Raw genomic sequence first — 19,065 nt, forward strand, 5'->3', positions numbered from 1 at the left:
GATTCAAATTATGCAAAAAGGTTTTGCTCAAACAAACGTTAACAATTTTGATCGACTTTTTAATGTTTTACAGTCATATCATCTGAAAATTTGTTTCAGTATGCTTCAGTTATCAAAATAGTCTCAATGAAAATGATCAATAGTGCATATTTTTCGCATCATAAAAGCAGAGCTAAAGATCGAAATTTGTTGCTTTCAAATGAACATTTTAAAATAGTACTTAATCTGTAGTCAATACTACGCAGCCTTATTGTAGAAATTGAAGTTTTGCTATCTAATTGCTATCTAATTCAAGTTCCCTTTTTCGTAAAGCAATCTCTCTTTACGATTGGATTCTTACCTGTGTCACCTAGCAATAAAGCCATGACCCAGGGTGCACTGACCAGAAGAAAGGGCTACAACCCCCCACACCTCCTTTAAGCTGGTGGGGGGTTGTAGCCCCTTTTATTACCTCGATGGACACATTGCCAGATTTGACTGATGGTTTTATTGTTCAAAATTATCCAAAACAAAAATAGAGATCTGCATTTTCTTTTCTTGCACACAATTGTACGTCTTTAGAAAACTTGAGATAAGCAAGACAGTTTCTTATTTCTTTCGCCTAAAGGTTGGCTTCTCTAAGGAAGGAATGCTCCAGGCATGCGATGTGATACTTTACAATGACTCTGGGATCGCAGGCGACAATTATGATGGTTACCTAGCTGGACAATGTCTTGATAATGGTGAGACTAAAACAAATTCTATTTACTGAAGACCAAGATGTGGAGTTTTTTTAAGGGGTGAACCTTGAAAATAGGGAGAAATTCAGGCAGGCTTTTAACCAAAGACCAATCAAATATAGTGCAGATTGAGGGGGTAAAAAGGTTTTTTGAGGGGGGTCAACTTACTAAAAGCAAGACGTTTTTGGTTTGGTTTTTAAGTATAATTTTGAAGCAATTTGGGGGAGGAAGCCCTCTATTTTTGATTTAAAAAAGGAATTTTACTGGTCTGTCATAAAGTGCTCGTTTTCGTATAGAAAACGCTATATACATTTGTATTTGTTTCTACCTATCATCCGAAGGTAGTTTTTAGCACACTGAGAAGCGTATGCTTATCGAGCAGTGTCCTGGTCCTTCCTCTCGATGTGACCACACCACATGATTCCTATGCCTGGAATTACAGAGAGCTGGCGACTCTCCTCACTCTAGATGAAAGTTTAGTCATGCCAGGGACTCCAACCACGGACCCTTGAGTCTGTAGTCAGCGCCTCTAGCAACTGATCCATCCTCGCACTAGTAAAAGATAATATATACGTTATAAGATAATATATAGATGCCTTATTGCTTTTAAATTGTTGTATGGTGTTTATAGTCAAGAATCTGGTTTTTTTCAGCATATTTTTGCCCAAACTGGAACATTCGAAACATAGATTGCAAGACCAACACGCCTTTCAATACATTTGTGCGTGCACCAGGTAAGTGTAATATTCAGAAACGAGATCATTTACTAAACACTTGAATTGTAACTCGCCAGATTCTATCATTTACTTTCTAGATTTCTAATAGTTGTTTCATTCGGGGCCAATGGAAGTAACTGCCATTTTTATCATAACTATAGGACACGTGCAAGGAATGTTCATTGGTGAAACAATCATTGAACATGTTGCATCATTTCTTGGAAAAGACAACTCAGTTCAGATAAAAGAATTGAATCTTTACAAAAATGGACAGGTACTGTTAGCTTACCCATAAATTATATATTTATATGTAAACTTTTTTCAAAAACATGATATATAAACATAGGTAAGGTACGAACATTATTTTTAGCTATTATTGTACTACATATTGAACTACAAATTAAACGTATATCGAAATTTATAGCATATCGAAAAAAATGCGGATTTGGACAGAGTATTTATCGAATACGTATGTACTAGAGTCGCATGAGAGAAGAACAGATTGCGATTTAAACTACCCATATATGTATGGACGATTAAAACTATCCCTTTAATTGTTACACTATCAAATACCCTGTGTTTGTTAGCTATGTAAATCAATTTATTTTTCGATGTTCAAACACTCAATGTCAACAAGTACCAACTTTTGTCTCGGAGCTTCCAAAATAATGCATCTATTTTAAAAACGATTTTTATCGACTGAGAAATGGTTTGAGAACTTGTTTATTCGAAGACAAAACTTCATGCTGCTGTAAATTTATAGAAATAGAGATCCTTGTTTATACTTTTTTATTCAGCGTAAGAATAATGATAATATTTTATTTTTGTTTTGTTTGTGTTGACAATCAACACTTTTGTTATTTCTTAAACTTGATTATAGATTCGTTTTAATTACTGCCTAACCTATGGTTCCGAAAGAATACTGTTTCTTCATTTTTGCAGAGTGTTAGCTTTTTGTTAAATTACTCCTTTGCTAAAGCATAATGTTTATAAATTTCATTTGTTAGGTATCAAAGAGTGGGGTAGAGATTTCAAACTGCTTACTTGACAAGATTTGGAATGGTCAGTTCCCATACGATTTTACTCAGTGTTTCAGTGTTTAATCTTTTTTATTCCTTTCTTTCGTGTTGATTGACAAACACGACGATGAAAAGAATGCTAATTTATACCAACAAATTAGACTGCAAGCGATACAGGATAATTATTCGGTTAATGTTTGCTATTGGGTTATAACCGATACATTACTGACATAATACTTAGACACGAGAGCATTTGAAATATTTTCGTATTAAAAGCATCTCTAATACACAAATGATGAAATATCAATGCATTTGTTTCCTTTTTCTACTGTAGATATAAAGATTACATCAGACTACGATCAAAGAAAGAGTCAGATTGAGCAGTTTAACAAGGTTGGAGAAACTTCGCTACTGTTTCAATTGAGCAATAATTGTTTCGCCAATCAGCAAAATTAATTTGCCGACTTTGTTTCTGTTTTTCCCAACCGATATATTTTTCTTCACGCGGCCGTAACGAGAGCAGAAAATCGTTGTCTAGTGGAAAAACTCTCCAGATGTTTTTACGTAACGTCCCTTTTGGATAGAATGATTAATTTTACAGTAACATCACTTTGTTATTATCTGATATTTTGAAACTGTACACCATAGCTGCAACGACCCTGCTTAGCAAAAGTTGCAATACGTTATTCCTCCTCTTCTAGTCATTCTCAATCCCTACCTAGGTATGAATTTCAGTTAAACTTGTGGCTGTTCTACGAAGTCTCGCAAACGCAAAGAAGTTCTGATGGAATAGTGTTTTCCATCTGAAACAAGATCTAGTATGTTTCTTAAGCTAATTATCGAGTGCCAATAAGTAAGCCCAAATCTTGTTCTTTCTTATTCTGTTTAGTCTCACGTTCAATTTGTTCCAACAGCCAGCCAGTATTGAAAATTGCATTTAATTTCCCAACAGGACAACCGATGGAAGAAGAAAGGCATTTCAATGATGCCTCTGAAGTATGACACGGCATATGGATCCTTCAACTTCACAGTCATTATCTCAATCTACCATGCAGATGCAACAGTTGCGGTATCCGTGGGAGGCATCGAGATGGGCCAAGGAATGAATTCAAGAGTATGTTATCATACCTAATACTTTTTGAAGTTGTCTTTTTTCTTGATTCGCCATTTTCTATATAGGATAACCGTAAATCTTCAATAAGCCCCTCTAAAACATTCGAATGAACGTTTCATTAGAATGGGCGCTCCACTAAAGCATGGAAGAATTGATTGAGCCCCCGGGGTGGGTTTATAGCAAAAATACACCAATTAAACTTGCAGCCTCATTTTGAAAAATTCAGATTAGGAGCAAGAATTTGAGTCTTCTTGGAAGTTTTCATTTTGTTATAGCTCAAGGTATTGATTTTATGACGTCATAAAGATGAAATTTTATGGGATTTGAGCGTGATCATCGACCAAGAGGAAAAAGTTTCACTCGGAAAAATTTTTGCAGTCAAATCTCTTGCAAGTGATCAAGCTTCATTTCTCCGTAAAATTTAAAAAAAACAATATGAGAAATTGTATCTGGTCGAAAGTCTTACAATGAAGTTTGGAGTAATTTTCAAAATGGCGCCGTGAGTTGAATTGGTGTTTTGTCGGTGGCACAGTTTTTGATAATTAGGGATGACATTAGAAAAAATACTGAAAGAAAGAATACCTTTAAAAGTTCTGATATGGCTTGTTGCTGTGTCTGAAGTTTTTTGTTAAAATTGCTCTGCCACGATTACGTATGCTTTGAAAATTGCACGGAAAAGCGGAAACATGTCATACTAAAGAACTTTTCAACTCTGTCATTCGTCATGTTTCCGCTTTTCGATGCTATTTTCAAATATTGCGGTGCTAAAGGCTTATTTACTTTAATATGCCTGTTCTTTTCTTCGGTTTTGAATCATATCTATGCTTGTATGCTTTCTGTTTTAACTTGTTTGTAATGATTTCATAAAGGTCTGTCAAGTCGTGGCCAATCAGCTGCAGATACCCGTGGATCTTATCACTGTTAAGCACCATTCAACCATAACAACTCCTAATTGTATGTATAAAAACATTTTATTTCAAGCAATATCAACTTGATAACTGCTACTTTGTCTAGACAATCACACAGAAACTGAGTCCTGACGTTGACTGTTTTGTGCTGTTCTTAGAAAATGATTCGTATGAACCCATCAATTTTGCTGACTCTTTTTTTTGCTTATGAGATTGCTATTGTCTATTGGATACAGCGTGATTCGGGATTGTTCACGTAGATATAAAAAATGCCTTTGTGTGAAATCATAACATATATATTCTTGGCTTTTGATCATATAACCTCGAAGAAAACCAAAAATGCAACTATGTATGCAAAATCAGTTAAATATGTTAAAAATTGGGCGAAATATGCCCAATGAAAGATTTGAAGTTTTCTAACTGATAATTGTTGCTATTTTAGCAGTTTACAGAGGTTTGATCGAGAATGAGCCTGTGCTTATGTGGCCATATCTCAGCCAATTTCTAATACGTTTAACTGTTTTCGCTTATTTAGAGGTATTTCAAGGTGCTCTTTGGGTTATGTAATCGAAATTCAAAAATTCTTGTGATAGATTTTTTCGACGGCATCATTTACGATCTTTATAGTATTGTAAAACTATTCTATATCGTATGCGCAAGACAACAAAAGTGAATTTTTACTGTTTTGTTTGCTTGACTGTACTTATGATGTCTTATTTAGGCTTTGAAACAGGCGGCAGTGTTTCATCTGAGATCAATTGTTTGGTAAGGAAAAACTGTTAAAATCTTTTATTAAAGCGACACAGAAAAACCAAGCCCATGTCGTTCCATAGAAATACAAAGTCGCTAAGTAACAGGATTGGGGTATTTGCCGTATGTCTTTGTCATATGAAACGCAAGAAAAATAGCATTTTTAAGCAAAATGTCACACCAGTGATAGATGCCGCCTGCCCGTCCTTACATTGCTTAAACCTTAACTTACATCATAAAAACTCGTGAGGTAAACAGAAAAACTTTTGTAGGTTAATTCTAAATATATTTATAATTATAATTCGTAGCTCGTAAATATCTTCCTTGTATTCAAAAGGCTCGACAAGTGGTGGAAGTATAGCATCAGAAATAAATTGTCTGGTAAGATAGCAAATCTTTATCTCCGAGCCCTTTAATTTTTTAAAAGGACTTGAAAATTCCCTCTTAGATTCAAATACTTCGATGATGTCCCTTACAAACCCTGATGGGTGGCTTATTTTCCCTAAAAAAGACATCACCAGCTTTGCATTCCCATATGTTATTTTGAACACTTCCTTTATTTACTCCATCATACATAACACGACCTTGTTTCTTGGAATATATGTTTTTAATAATGTATTTGCTACATTGCATGTATATTTTTCTTGGCTAAAATGCATCACAGAATGTAAAATTCAGCAATCATCAGGTGTGGGCACCTGAGAAATTTTGTTAACTGACACATGACAAAATATACTTTGGAGATTCGTATTGGTAAACATTGAAACTCGATATTTGATTGGCTCTGATTGACTGGCCTAAGCCACCATTTATGAAACAGTCTGTCTAGTTAGAAGTTTAAAGGGTCCTGTTTTGTGATTTCCTAGCACGAATTATTTTCATAATATCCCAAAACCAGTCTAAGAAGAACTGAAGTTTTCATGGAATTAAGATTCCTTACAAAGTTGAAAAATTTGAAAACTCTAACCCCATATTAGATTTCGTAGGTCCTGTGCCTAAAAATATTAAAGATTTTGGCCCTGTTCATTGGTAGAGACAAAAATTGCAGACATGTTTATATAAAAAAGAATCGTTTCAAGATATTTGATTAGAAGTTTTGACATTTTATCTTGAAATATCAACATGATTGGTGGAATATCTTTGATTCATTCTTGGGAATCAACTTATCACCATCAGCACCATCTTAAACATAATTCTGATTAAAAGTGACATAGTTTCTTCTTTTGAACTTCTTTTTGTCAACTCAAATCTATTTCGTCGTTTTAATAGATATCATTTATTGACTTGCACTGTTAGCGAATTCATATAGACGCTCGTGTTTTTAGGCTGCCCACAAATGCAGTGAGGTCCTCATAGAGAGGATGAAACCAGTAAAAGAGAAGAATCCAGGAGCTTCTTGGCTAGAGCTGGTGAAAGCTTGTGCTAAAGAAAAAGTTGAATTGTCTTGTCAATACATGTAAGTACGATTTTTAGCTTTTGTAGAAATACAAACTGGCCAAGCTACGTTTACCTCCGCCATGCATGGAACATGAGAGTAAATGTGGAATCAGTAGCCATTTAATACATTGCTTTGAAGTTCTGTCGAGGGAAGCTCTTTGAAGTTTCAGAAAGGAAGAAATGTACTGTAATTGCAGAAAAATACTGTCTTGTACATCCTCGTTTTAGTCAGCACAATCAAAGCATCAAGAGTGCTTGCTCAGGCCTCAAGCATTGGCACGAACAATTATCTAAACGCTGGCCTCTTGCCCACCCAACAACAATGATGACACTGGGTAGGCTTCAGAAAGGCAAATAGGACTGGGCATTCTGCTCTATCTTCCTGTTTTTCCAGAACTCGTGTCCCTCTACTAACAAGCACTTTCCTTACATAAAATCAAATAGCATTTTTGCCTATTTTTAAAGGCCACCGATACCTTAAGAATGACTTAAATTTTTACACTTAAAGAGGTATGGTCGCCCAGCATCCCATAAGGCTAAGGCACTTTTCTGACAGTTTAGCATACTTACTCAATTAGCCTCTGTTTCACTATTGCCTCGCTTTACGTATGCCATAACTCGCTTTCTTGCTCCTGTTTTAGCGTCCATAAAAGGCGGAAATGACGAAAACAATGCTTGTGGAGCAATCTTACCTGTATAGTTGTTGTCGTGAAGCTGTCAAAGTACGGAATCTATCTTATTTCAACGTTCTTACTTTCTTGTCTCAACGTTCCAGGTTCTTTGCTCCGGACAAGAAGTCATTTGAATACTCCAGTTACGGAGCAGCATGCTCTGAAGTTGAGATAGATGTGCTTACGGGGGAGCATTGGATATTGAGATCGGATATTATATTTGACTGCGGAGAAAGGTAAAATAAAATACAAAGATATGTTGTATTGTTTTTGATATCTTATCTTCATTTGATTAATTGCTCTAGCTACATTATCAATGAATGTTGTAATATTAATAAAGCGTAAATTTTTGTAGATTAGTTTGAACGCTGAAATTTATATGTAATTAGAAGATTCGCTGTTCAAACCAAGAACTACTTTTTACATTTTAAAACAAAAGGAGCAATCGAAGCATAAGTTTCAGTTCAGTTTCATTTTGTAATTTTAAAATTCCTCTACATACAAACATTTTCAAATAAGCTAATTAGGTGTAGATAAATATGAATACAAACAATAATAAAGATGTAAGGAAAAAAGTCATAATGTGTGCTCTTTTATTTGTTTTAGGATCCCCCTGTTATAACATTAAGCTTTATGAAAAAAACATTTGAATAGTTCACTTCATATCAAGTGAATTATTCAGAAAGATTTTTGCTTGTCTGTTTTTTTCAGTGTCAACCCCCAGATTGACATAGGTCAAATTGAAGGTGCTTTCGTAATGGGCATTGGCTATTGGTTCACTGAAAAGATTGCTTATGATGAAAAAACAGGGAAACAACTGACGACAAGTACTTGGGTAAGCCCAGTATCTTTACTATTTCTAAAGCTCAGCGCTATAACAGGTTTAGGCCAATCCCTGCATTGCTGAGAGGTAAATGAAGATAACTGTTTATCGGTCTGGCACAAAGTGCTCGATGTCGTATAGGTAAAGCATTACACGCTTTTTGTTTAAAGAACAGAACGGTTGTTAGTAGCTACTCCGAGTTTCATGCTTAATGCCATCATACAACGGTTGAAAGACCTTTATACAACAGCTGCCTAGTGTTCGAAACTCGGGGTTGCAACTTAGACCTTCCTTAGTTCGCCAGATTTGCTGCCTAATAGCGTAGTCACTAACATACTCCTTTTGAATCGTGTTTTCTTAAAGCATTCGTTTAAAAATGAGCTGTCTTTGATACACAGAACTACAAACCCCCGATGTCACAAGATATACCGAAAGATTTTAGAGTCAAATTGAATCATGATGCAGTTAACCCCATTGGGTACATCAGATCAAAAGGTAATTTCTTTTATTATTATCAAAAATAACAATACGTCACTAATGGCTCATACTTACAGGATTCGTCCGTGGGTGTATATTATTGTTTACTTTTGCTCGTGTCATGTATACGAGCATCTCCTGTACGAAATCGTGTATTCCCTAACAATCCTGTCATAACCAAGATTTTGGCGTAATTTTCTACATGTATTAAATCATCTATTGCTACTGTAAAGCTTCTTTGAATCCTCTATTCAAAAGATGAAATTTAATTTTCTGTATCCAACCATGGTAAAAGACGATAATATATAATCAAGAGCGTCCTAGAAAAGCTTTTATGATTGAATGCACGTTATAAGTACTTTTTACGCTTTTTCTTTATTTCTTATTTCATTAATACTTACATAGACATGAGCGTTCAATGAGCTTTGCAATTCCTTTTTCAACCAGCCATTGGTGAGCCTGGAATTTGTATGGCGTCAACATGCCTATTTGCTGCCAAAAAGGCCATTGAAGCTGCCAGATCGGAACTTGGTAAATCCGCAGAGTATTTCCAGCTTGGTATGTAGCTAAGTATAGAATTGTTTTTACAATTTCTAATCTCTAAACTGTTTTAACTCTTTGGATTTCTACCCAGCACCTGCATTGTGGCTAAAGACACTTGAATATTTGGCAGCGCCCTGATGCTTCCACTAAGTTGTGATTCCTCTCTCTTAAATTTTCAACAGTTAGCTGTCATAACTCTGAAATTTAGTTCAATCAAATGTTGAGTTGTCCTGGTTCCTTTATTGACAATTTTCAATATGATTTATAGTTATTTTTAGATAGTATTAAAGAGATTTTAGCTAGAATAAATTTAGTAGTCTCAATTTTCGTTTGAAAATTAGGTCGATTTTTTCTAGATGGTCCTGCAACGGTGGATAGGATTCAAGCTATGTGTCAAGTTTGTCAGACAGATTTGACAATGTAGAGAAGAAATAAAGAGATGAAGTTAGTCGCTGATTTTCAATGGGAGCGTATATTTTTATAGTTGATCTTTATAGCACTTGAAGATCGATGGTTTACAAAGTAACAATATTCCGCCCTAGCAGTGCATAAAACGATCAAGAGTTTAGAAAAATTTTCAACCTTCCTCTGGATGAAATTTTCCCTTTTTGCTTTCCACAAAATTTTCCTACTTCATTTTGAACAAAAGTTTCTTAGATTTGGTATTCAGGTAAAATCATCTATGCTTTGGCCTTTTTGCTTTGTCAGGAGAAACGAAAAGTTAAAGTACAACAGTAAATTCCGCTCATTGTATCCATTCTTATCAAGCTATGCATTGCCCTTCCTCACAACTACTGCGTCGTTGGACATCCTTCAGCTCACATCCGTGAAACCGTTATGTTCCTGGGCTTTGAATGAAAACACTGTTATAGCTGATGTTACTTTGTTGCCAATTTCGAAACTGTTTTTAATGTATCTTTCTCATGTATTCACGTAAAAATTTTCAACCGATTTTGCATTATAGGGACCATATTGCGTTTTTAAATTAATGAACGTGATATCGGTATATCTGTAGTCCATTTGATATCAATCAAACTACACAATTTTCATTTTTTCCTAGTTCCTTCTCTTTTTAGACCTAAAAAGCTCAATACTGATTCCGATATTTGACCAGTCATAATGTGCAAATTTAGAACTTATCTACCAGAACTTATAAGACCATTAGAGAATAACTGCCAGCAGCATTTTCTGAATGTCTGAATGTAAGTATTGGGCTGAATTGCCGTTTTACTTAGATACGGTTGTGTAGAAAACGGCTGTGCAAGACAGTGTTTGTAGGACTAATTTAAAAATGCTTTTTTGCAGCCACCGCACACCAACCTAATCGTTATTATAGAAGCTAGAGATCGCAATGATTGAGTTTGTGCTTTGCAAATAAAATTATCTTCTTTGCTGCTCAAATTTTTTCCAAAATGTTTGTTGGCTCCTCAGTTTACTTTGTGTGCCAGATGTATTAAGTTTAAATTGCCTTAGTTGGCTATTCCTATCAAATTTAGGCCATATTGTTCCAATGTTTACATTAGGTTAGTTTTTTCGGCAGATAGCAGATGCTTTGAGGGCTTCAATTACCCAGAAATCTATTTTGTTCCTGCATCATGTTTGGGATATGGGCACAAATTCATCTTTGTAGGACGGGGGGCGTTTTGGAGTTCCCTTTTTACTACAAACAGCACTTTCTCTCAGACGGTGGGGCCACTCTCTTGTGATGACACAAAGGGACACATACGTGTTCACACCACTCCACCCACCTTTCCCCCTTTTTCTGGGGGTTATCTTATTATAGAGGGAGTAGGGTGGTGTGTTGATGTATTGTATTGACAGCTTAACAGTGAGCAGTCTAATGGTATTAATGGTTGAAATTTTTGTTGCATAACATTGGTATGCCAGTCAGCTTCGTTTCAGCTTCAAATGAATTCAATAATGAACTGTGAACAGTGGTAGATTAAAGAATTCTCACGACTACATTAAACTACGCTTGGATGTACAAAAACACTGAAAACTTTAAAAACGTCGTTATAATCAAGTTAAACTTGCAAGTACTATAAACTTTAAATCATATTTTCAAAAATGAAAATCATTAAATGTGACAAAATGTACGACTAGCGTACGTACGTATACGATGACCTCATAAACATTAGCTCTTATACGATACACCATCATATTATAACCTCGTATATATGAACCTCGTTAAACGCAGTATCTTGTGGCTAATCTCCCTTTAAAGACTCATTGCTAACAATGGGCCTTTGCGAGCGTGGCGACGATCCAAACAATGGCAGTAATTTATTTAAGACAGTCTAAAAATGCATTATGGGATGCTTACGTAGCGCAATGGCTTATTGTTAGCAATGAGTCTTTAAGCTGAAATTTACTTTCTTTTTAAGAGGGTGGTTTAAACCGATAAACAGCCAAATTCATTCGCAAAGAGTAGTTTTAAAAGGAGTTCCTAGCATCTTAAGAGCTAGAGAATCGAAAATGTTTACTTGGGTGACAACGCGTGTATAATGAGAATTCGCCAGCAACGTACCATTTAATTCATTTAATTCACAAGGGAATGGAAAACAGTTCTAATTGATCCTGAAATCCCTCTTTCTTTCCAAGTCTAGTATATTGAATACAGCGCCATAAATTTATACAAGTCACTTGGCGACAAATACTATCGCTTAGTTGTACATCATTCTATGTGTGAGATTATTATAAAATATTGAAGTGCGAATAAACACTGTAGCTTTCAAAGCAATGGGGGGTGTATTATTAGACTGATATAAGAATTTTAACTGCATGCATTAAGATAAATGATTGTACATTGAGACACGTTACAAAGATTACAGATATAAACAGAGTTTACGACTAGCGTACATTATGAAATAACATTTCTATGAAATATTTTTGTGATCATAACGGTTTTGACTACAGATACATGATAGCTTGCCTATCAAAGCTACTTTTAACGATGCAGCATCACTTTAACATTATAATATCACTTTGTAAGGACGGTAAAATCTGTAGCGTTTTGTATAAAATCTATATAAAACGTGGTATAGAAAATAGCAACTGACTCTACTGACTTGAGCATCTGTTAAATTCTTTTCTAAATTGTCAAGTCTCTGACTTGAACTTGGCACAACGATTGGATTTTGTCAACAGTGGCAGGACCATCTGAAGAAAAAGTAGGTATTCCTTTAATAGCATGGATTTGACACTGGTAACTAGAGTATTTCAACAAGTTTAGAACCTAAAGAGGTTCAAACATTCTGACTAATAGTAAATCTAGCTAGATTTATTGGCTGGAAATGTTAGTAGTTCTAACAATCAGGAAGAAAGGAATTACTAATTATAATAATTTAACGTTTACGTCTGTCTAAAGGGCTGCCTATACACCAGATAGTGGACTTAGACCGTTCTATGCTAAATGAGATGTTATAGGGCTCATTTAAAGAGAAGAATCAACAACTTACCAACTTGCAGGTATTTTTGAGAATGCCCTAATTCAGATCGAGCAGCTTCAATTGCCTTTCTTGCAGCCAGCAAACAGGAAGTGGCCAAGCATATGCCAGGTTCACCAACGGCTGTTCAGTATGCGTAGAATAATACAATGTTTACCAATTAGGACATAAGGCAAAATACAGTACATTCAGGGTTGTGAAGTAGATAGTATTTCTACAACATTAAGTTAGTTAGACATAAAGTAGGACATTCTAACTTTATTACGATGAGACAAAGTCATTTTTATTGCGAGTTGAGTTAGTCATTTCAAGCAAATGCGTTCACTATCGGTAAATGCCTTTTTAATTAGTATGATGCTTCAGAAGGCCTTCCAGTTAATAGACAGATCATATCTAAATGAGGTATCACTCTCGGAATGGCAGGGATCTTGAGAAAATGTATCGTAGTTACCTTTTGATCTGATGTATCCAATTGGGTTAACTACATCATGGTTCAATTTGACTCGAAAATCTTTCGGTATATCTTGAGACATCGGAGGCTTGTAGTTCTGTGTATAAAATAAAATAACTTGTTTACTTTTTTAATAGAACTCTGAAAACGTCCTTTATGATTCGGGAGGGGGGTTTATTGATTCGTGGTTACTAGCGAAAGATAAGTATTACGAAGTATATGGAAATAAATTATAGAGTGGTGGCACAAGCACCCCTTCTTCCTTGCCCCTCTAAGTGGTTTCAGGCTTGGTCGCTAAACTATAGTTATAATTAGTTAAACCCTGAGAGGCTGTTTCTTTGGTCCCTCGGAGACCTAGGAAACGTTTTTATATCTTGATACTTCGAGTCTGAAGAATCGTGGATGCTCTGTTGTGGACTAAATACTCCCGAGATTCCCGAGTTTTGATCTCTGGGAATATGAGCGTCGCATAAGGCTTGGAGCATAATATTGTTTAGCGTCCTAAAACGTATCATCAGATACAAGGTAGAGAAACAAATGCCAAAGTCAACAGGAAATTATGAATTGCATCTTACAAGAACTGAAGGTAAATGTAACCAATTTTCACTTGCTGCTTGTGTTTTTATTTCAGCTTGATACTTTAAGATATGAAATAAGCTGTATAGGAGGACTCACCCATGTACTTGTCGTTAACTGTTCCCCTGATTCTTTATCATAAGCAACCTTTTCTGTGAACCAATAGCCAATGCCCATCACGAAAGCACCTTCAACTTGTCCAATATCAAGCCGGGGGTTAATACTGTAACAAAAATGCTAGCAGTTTAACTACATATAGGAAGCAATAAAGTTCATTTCATGAAATGAATATTCATTCATATCGCTGTGTAAGATGAAATAACATAAGCGAGAGACTTCTGTTTGTTTTGAATTTACATGTTCATCTACAACATTCATGTGTCTTTTTTACATTTTAATACATTATATCATATCATACCTTTCTCCGCAGTCATAAATAACATCAGATCGCAATATCCAATGCTCCCCCGTTAGCACATCTATTTCAACTTCAGAGCACGATGCCCCGTAGCTCGAATAAGCAAACTTCTTCTTTTCTGGAGCATAATACCTGTAAAAGGTAAGATCTTCTTTTTAGAGGTTATTTGATGGTCCATTCATTTTGCATTCGTTCCTTAAAGTTTGCAAAAATTTTACCACGCTTTTTCTTCATATAATGTTTATCTCTTGCAATGAACAGTTAATGGTTTTTAAATAAAAAACTTCTGTTTAGTGTATAGTACCAGTATAGTTCTTAAGATTATTGTTAAACCAAATACAGATAATGGATCTTTAAAATAGACATTACATGGTTGCGACTAGCGCCTGGTTGGGACTTGTAATAGCTGCCATATCAGACCGTGATTAAAGAGGGGGGATTTGAAAAATAATCAAAAATTAAAGGGGTGTATCATTCTCTCCAAACGGCGTACGAGATTTATTGAAACATTAAGATTTTCTAAAACTAAAGGGTTTTCGCCCAAGGTGTACTTGATATGGTCCTTGCAATTATCAATGATAAACAGAAAAAAAGGGCTGTGACTGAAGTGTTCACCAATCTGAAAACTTACATGTATTGAGCAGATAAATCCACTCTTTCTTTGGCACATTCTTGTATCAGTTCTTGCCAAGATGCTTCTGCATATTTCTCTTTTAATGGCTGTATTCTGTTCTTTAGTATTTCACAGCATTTTTTGACTGCCTAAAAGGTTTTGAAATTGCTGTTATTAATAAACAGAGATAAAAAAATTTTCTCTGAAGAAATAGCAAGACGTTTATATGATTGAGAATTACTTATATACAAACATGTTCTGTGCGTGAGATGTTATTCTCTTGCAAATCAATTTTTTCCATAGCTTCATTTAGGTGCTAGTACGTCACTGGTAATGACGATTTTCGTTTCCAAGCAAGGCCAAAACTGTTGGTACTTGTTAATTTAGTATTTCAAAGCTATTTAAAATTATAACCTGCCATTTTGTTTAAGGTCGATTAGAACCATAAAGATGTCACTTCACAAATTTGGAGTTTCTAAAAGTAATTAAGGTTATTTATTTCAATGATTGGTTATTTAGATCTTGTCAGAAACACATTTGATTCTATCTAGAATTGATTTTGCTTTTGAATTTACCATACAGTTGATCTCCGAAGAAATGCTTGCTCCTGTTTCGTAAGCTGAAAAAACAGAAGTTTGCTTAATCATTTCTAGGATAAAGAGCAAGGTTTTGTTACTTTAAAATCCCTAGCCAAGGTGCAAATCACTCTATGGAAGTCTCATACATCTTTTTTGGAGACCCCTTTGATTTATCAGAAAATCTTTGGAAATTCTTTTTTTGCGGAAATCTTCTATGTTAAATGGAAGATTGAATTGCCCCTCCTTCTTGGCAATATTGTAAATTGAATTACAGCATGGCATTTAAAAAGTATGAGTAAAGATATAAACGTCACCACCATCTTGTTATATGATAACTTGCAAGTCTTTTGGAATGTTTCAATTCTTCTGCTAAGAAGAATAAAATTCTGCTACTGTCAGTAATCAAGGAAGATATCACGCCTACAAGACGCTATGCAGTGAAATGTTCATACATACAATTAGGAGCCGTTATGGTTGAATGGTGCTTAATAGTGATTAGATCCATGGGTATCTGCAGCTGGGTGGCCACGACTTGACAAACCTTAAAAAATGAATATTGATCAACTATTTTGAGAGCAAAACAGATAGACGCTTTTGCACGAACAGAAGCCACACAATACTTGTTAATGGTTTGCGGGGGTGAAATGCCATTGCGATACACACTTTTTTAATTGTTTTTAGTTGCCTAACAAATAGATCCCTTCATCCTTTCCCAAATGAAAAATACTCTTAAAAACCCATGATGAATAAGAAAGCAAAGTTTGTCTTATCAAACACATAAACACCATTCTGACAGCCTCTTTTCTAATTCTTTAGTGACAGCCTCTGGGTCAAGGGCTACGCTTGGGGAAGAATAGGGGCTAAAGCTTCTCGTCAGAGCATGCTAGCGCCCTATTAGAAGGTCGAAAATCAAACTCGATGTTATAAGTATGGGATGGGGAAGATATTATAGCCCTCTGTCAGAAAAACATCTAGGGATGGGGTAGATGATGTGCATACAATCTATGATAGCTCAGATGTCACCAAAACTGTAGAAATTATGAGTTAATAAGCTGCAATTTTAAAATGCGAACCAAATCAAATTTAAGCCATCACATTATGAATTTTGCAATGATTATAGGAAAGAATTCAAATGTAAATATAAGAAGCAAGAAAGTAAGCAAGATTTATTTCAAAAATATTATATTTGAAAATGAATGATTCCATGTTGACGTATCAATTGCAGCTTACAAAAAGCAATTCTAAGCTTAGACTAAATATGAATGACGCTGTGGTAAAATAAACCAAGAGACAAAATTCATTTATGTTAAGGTATAGCAACATACCCTTGAATTCATTCCTTGGCCCATCTCGATGCCTCCCACAGAGACAGCAACGGTGCCATCTGCATAGTAAATCGAGACCATCGTGGTGAAGTTGAAAGTTGCATACGCCGTGTCATACTTCAAAGGCATCATTGAGATTCCTCTCTTCTTCCACCTGTTATCCTGAAATTAAATGTTATAGTGCTGATGGAATAAATGTAAAATGGCCTCGACAATAGAGTACCGAAGTGTGACGTCATCAAAAATCTATTCGTGACGACCTTAGTGTGACGACTCTAGAATTTCTTTAATTAGACCACATAATCTGAAAGAACGGCATAAAATACCTCTCAACATGCAAAATTAGTTAGATATGTTCCAAATTGGGCGAGATATGGCCAATGAAAGATTTCAAGTTTGCTAACGGATTACTGGTTTATAAAGTTATGAACCAAGACCAAATTACAGAGGTTTGATGGGTCAAGAGCTTGTGCTCAAGTGGCTATATCTCAGCTAATTCGTAATTTGCATATTTAGAGGTATTTCATGATGCTCTTTAGGTTTTGGGATCAAAATTCAAAAATTATAAAAATAGATTCAAATGACGTCATCACTTCGGTACTCTATAAGGTATCAATCTCTTTTCAGCAAGAACAAGAAAGAAACGTTTTCAGATTGTAACCGATAAGCTTTCAAAACGTGAACCAAATACAAATGTAATTATTTCAACCCGTCCCTGACAAAGTTGATGAGCCATCCTTGGCTAATTTGCCAGCAAGCTTGCACATTTTCCGACAAAGCACCCCTAGATGGCAAAATAATCCTCATTTTGGCAATGGAAACTTTTTCAAATGGCATCTCACACCCACGACACTCCCTTAGCGACGGGCCTGGTTTTCGAAAACTGTCGTGTTTTCCAAACTGAACTTTGGAATGTGACGATAGTGTTTAGAGAGTGCGTTTGGTCAAATATCCGGAATTTTGTTTATAGCAGGAAGTGGAATCGGCTTTGCTGTGTACAAAATTCTTTGAATGTTTCTTTTGTGATTTTCCAGGGGAAAAAAGGCATAAGAAGTCAAAAGCATTGAATTTATTCATTATATTCTTCAATGATCATTTCTGCAACCTACAAAAGATAAAAATTATCAAAAACCTTGTTAAACTGATCAATCTTCTCGCGCCTCTCTTCGTAATTCGACATTATCTTCATGTCTACAGCAAAGAAAATACACGGTTATTTGATTCATACAATTCAATAAGTAAATAATTTTCACAATTGTAAGTAATTTTTTCGATACATCATATCCCAGCAAAAAAGTCTCGACAATGTGAAATTGGCCATCTTCCATCTTTAAGTAAATTTATGGGACTTATCACATCACATTACGTCATATCACAGTGAATCATTAACAGTTGTGATCAATGAAGTCATAAGTCTGTGTTAAATTAAATATCAAGATAAAAAACTAACCATTCCAAATATTGTTAAGCAAGCAGTTTGAGACCTCTATTCCATTATTAGCTATCTGTTAAAATAAAAAAAGTAACAAAATCTGGAATTATTTGAGTTTGATAAGAAATTTTCGCAAAGGGAAATGGAAACGAAATCGCAGAGGCAAGGAGGCAAGAAGCTAGAGCATAGAAAGAAAAATGGAAATTTACACGCAGTTGAAAAGATGTTATAAATTTACTTATATAATATTTTATAAAGGGTTACATTAAATACAATGTATTCTGATTGAACGTAACATACTCAATAAAATATTATTTTCCTTTAATTTTGCACTCACCGGTTTCATTTTAAAGTCCTTCTGATGTCAAAAAATGAATTAAATTTTAATGCTTTTTTTTACAATTGTGAACTCATTAGAGGAATAGGCCTAGAACTTGCAAGCATCGGAGAATTTGTGACGTAATTGGAATCCTAGAGCTACGTGGTTTTATCAACGATAACAGCCACTGAGTTGGAGTTGACCACGATAACAAAGAAATGAGTTCTCATTTGTACATAGTATGGAGTAAATGAGCAAACCATAATAAATCAATATTGATCTTCTTATGATTTGATACAAGTACCTGTCCATTTTTGTAGAAGTTTTGCTCTTTGATTACATCTGAATTTTCTTTTCCAAGAAATGATGCAACGTGTTCGATGATACTTTCACAAATAAATATGCCTTGAAAGTGCCCTAAAAATTTGGTAGATAAAATACAACATTTTGAAGTTATAGAACTGGTAGAGATAATAAAGCTTCTTCTCTAATGAGTGCACAAAATTGAAATAACCTAACCCAAAAATTCAGTAGATCAAAAAAAACATTTCGAAGCTTTAGAAATGGTAGAGATAATACAACTTCTTTTTCAAATGAATGTACAAAATTGAACTAACCTGGGGCACGGAAGAACGTATTAAACGGCGTATTTGTTTTGCAGTCCACGATATGAATGTTCCAGTTCGGGCAAAAGTAAGCTGTAAAAAGAGCCCTTGCTATCATTACCGTA

At 35.1% G+C, this 19,065-nt stretch overlaps 2 protein-coding genes across 7 annotated transcripts in view; one reads left to right on the forward strand and one right to left on the reverse strand.

Annotated features, from left to right (window-relative positions):
• Positions 1 to 12,186, forward strand: part of LOC135692714 (uncharacterized) — a 35,143-nt gene extending 22,957 nt beyond the window's left edge. For 2 of the 5 annotated variants that reach the window (XM_065210965.2, XM_065210966.2), the window contains exons 27-40: positions 608 to 722; positions 1,373 to 1,453; positions 1,597 to 1,709; positions 2,443 to 2,497; positions 2,789 to 2,847; positions 3,407 to 3,568; positions 4,438 to 4,522; positions 5,564 to 5,607; positions 6,552 to 6,682; positions 7,439 to 7,570; positions 8,046 to 8,169; positions 8,556 to 8,652; positions 9,082 to 9,192; positions 9,534 to 12,186. In XM_065210965.2, the coding sequence (XP_065067037.2) occupies positions 608 to 722; positions 1,373 to 1,453; positions 1,597 to 1,709; positions 2,443 to 2,497; positions 2,789 to 2,847; positions 3,407 to 3,568; positions 4,438 to 4,522; positions 5,564 to 5,607; positions 6,552 to 6,682; positions 7,439 to 7,570; positions 8,046 to 8,169; positions 8,556 to 8,652; positions 9,082 to 9,192; positions 9,534 to 9,601 (1,377 nt within the window). In that variant the 3' untranslated portion in view covers positions 9,602 to 12,186. Of the gene's footprint in view, positions 1 to 607; positions 723 to 1,372; positions 1,454 to 1,596; positions 1,710 to 2,442; positions 2,498 to 2,788; positions 2,848 to 3,406; positions 3,569 to 4,437; positions 4,523 to 5,197; positions 5,242 to 5,563; positions 5,608 to 6,551; positions 6,683 to 7,438; positions 7,571 to 8,045; positions 8,170 to 8,555; positions 8,653 to 9,081; positions 9,193 to 9,533 lie in introns of those variants that run through there. The other 3 variants (XM_065210967.2, XM_065210969.2, XM_065210970.2) reach the window with 3 other exon arrangements.
• Positions 11,138 to 19,065, reverse strand: part of LOC135692715 (uncharacterized) — a 37,639-nt gene continuing 29,711 nt past the window's right edge. For both annotated transcript variants that reach the window (XM_065210971.2, XM_065210972.2), the window contains 13 exons: positions 18,953 to 19,033; positions 18,640 to 18,752; positions 18,035 to 18,089; positions 17,717 to 17,775; positions 16,585 to 16,746; positions 15,716 to 15,800; positions 15,257 to 15,300; positions 14,700 to 14,830; positions 14,069 to 14,200; positions 13,750 to 13,873; positions 13,075 to 13,171; positions 12,636 to 12,746; positions 11,138 to 12,336 (listed from right to left, as the gene is read on the reverse strand). In XM_065210971.2, coding sequence (XP_065067043.2) covers positions 12,269 to 12,336; positions 12,636 to 12,746; positions 13,075 to 13,171; positions 13,750 to 13,873; positions 14,069 to 14,200; positions 14,700 to 14,830; positions 15,257 to 15,300; positions 15,716 to 15,800; positions 16,585 to 16,746; positions 17,717 to 17,775; positions 18,035 to 18,089; positions 18,640 to 18,752; positions 18,953 to 19,033 — 1,262 coding nt within the window. In that variant the 3' untranslated portion in view covers positions 11,138 to 12,268. The remainder of the gene's footprint in view (positions 12,337 to 12,635; positions 12,747 to 13,074; positions 13,172 to 13,749; positions 13,874 to 14,068; positions 14,201 to 14,699; positions 14,831 to 15,256; positions 15,301 to 15,715; positions 15,801 to 16,584; positions 16,747 to 17,716; positions 17,776 to 18,034; positions 18,090 to 18,639; positions 18,753 to 18,952; positions 19,034 to 19,065) is intronic.

Source organism: Rhopilema esculentum, chromosome 3, assembly GCF_057945365.1.
Source record: "Rhopilema esculentum isolate cy_ngs chromosome 3, ASM5794536v1, whole genome shotgun sequence".
Lineage (NCBI taxonomy): Eukaryota > Metazoa > Cnidaria > Scyphozoa > Rhizostomeae > Rhizostomatidae > Rhopilema > Rhopilema esculentum.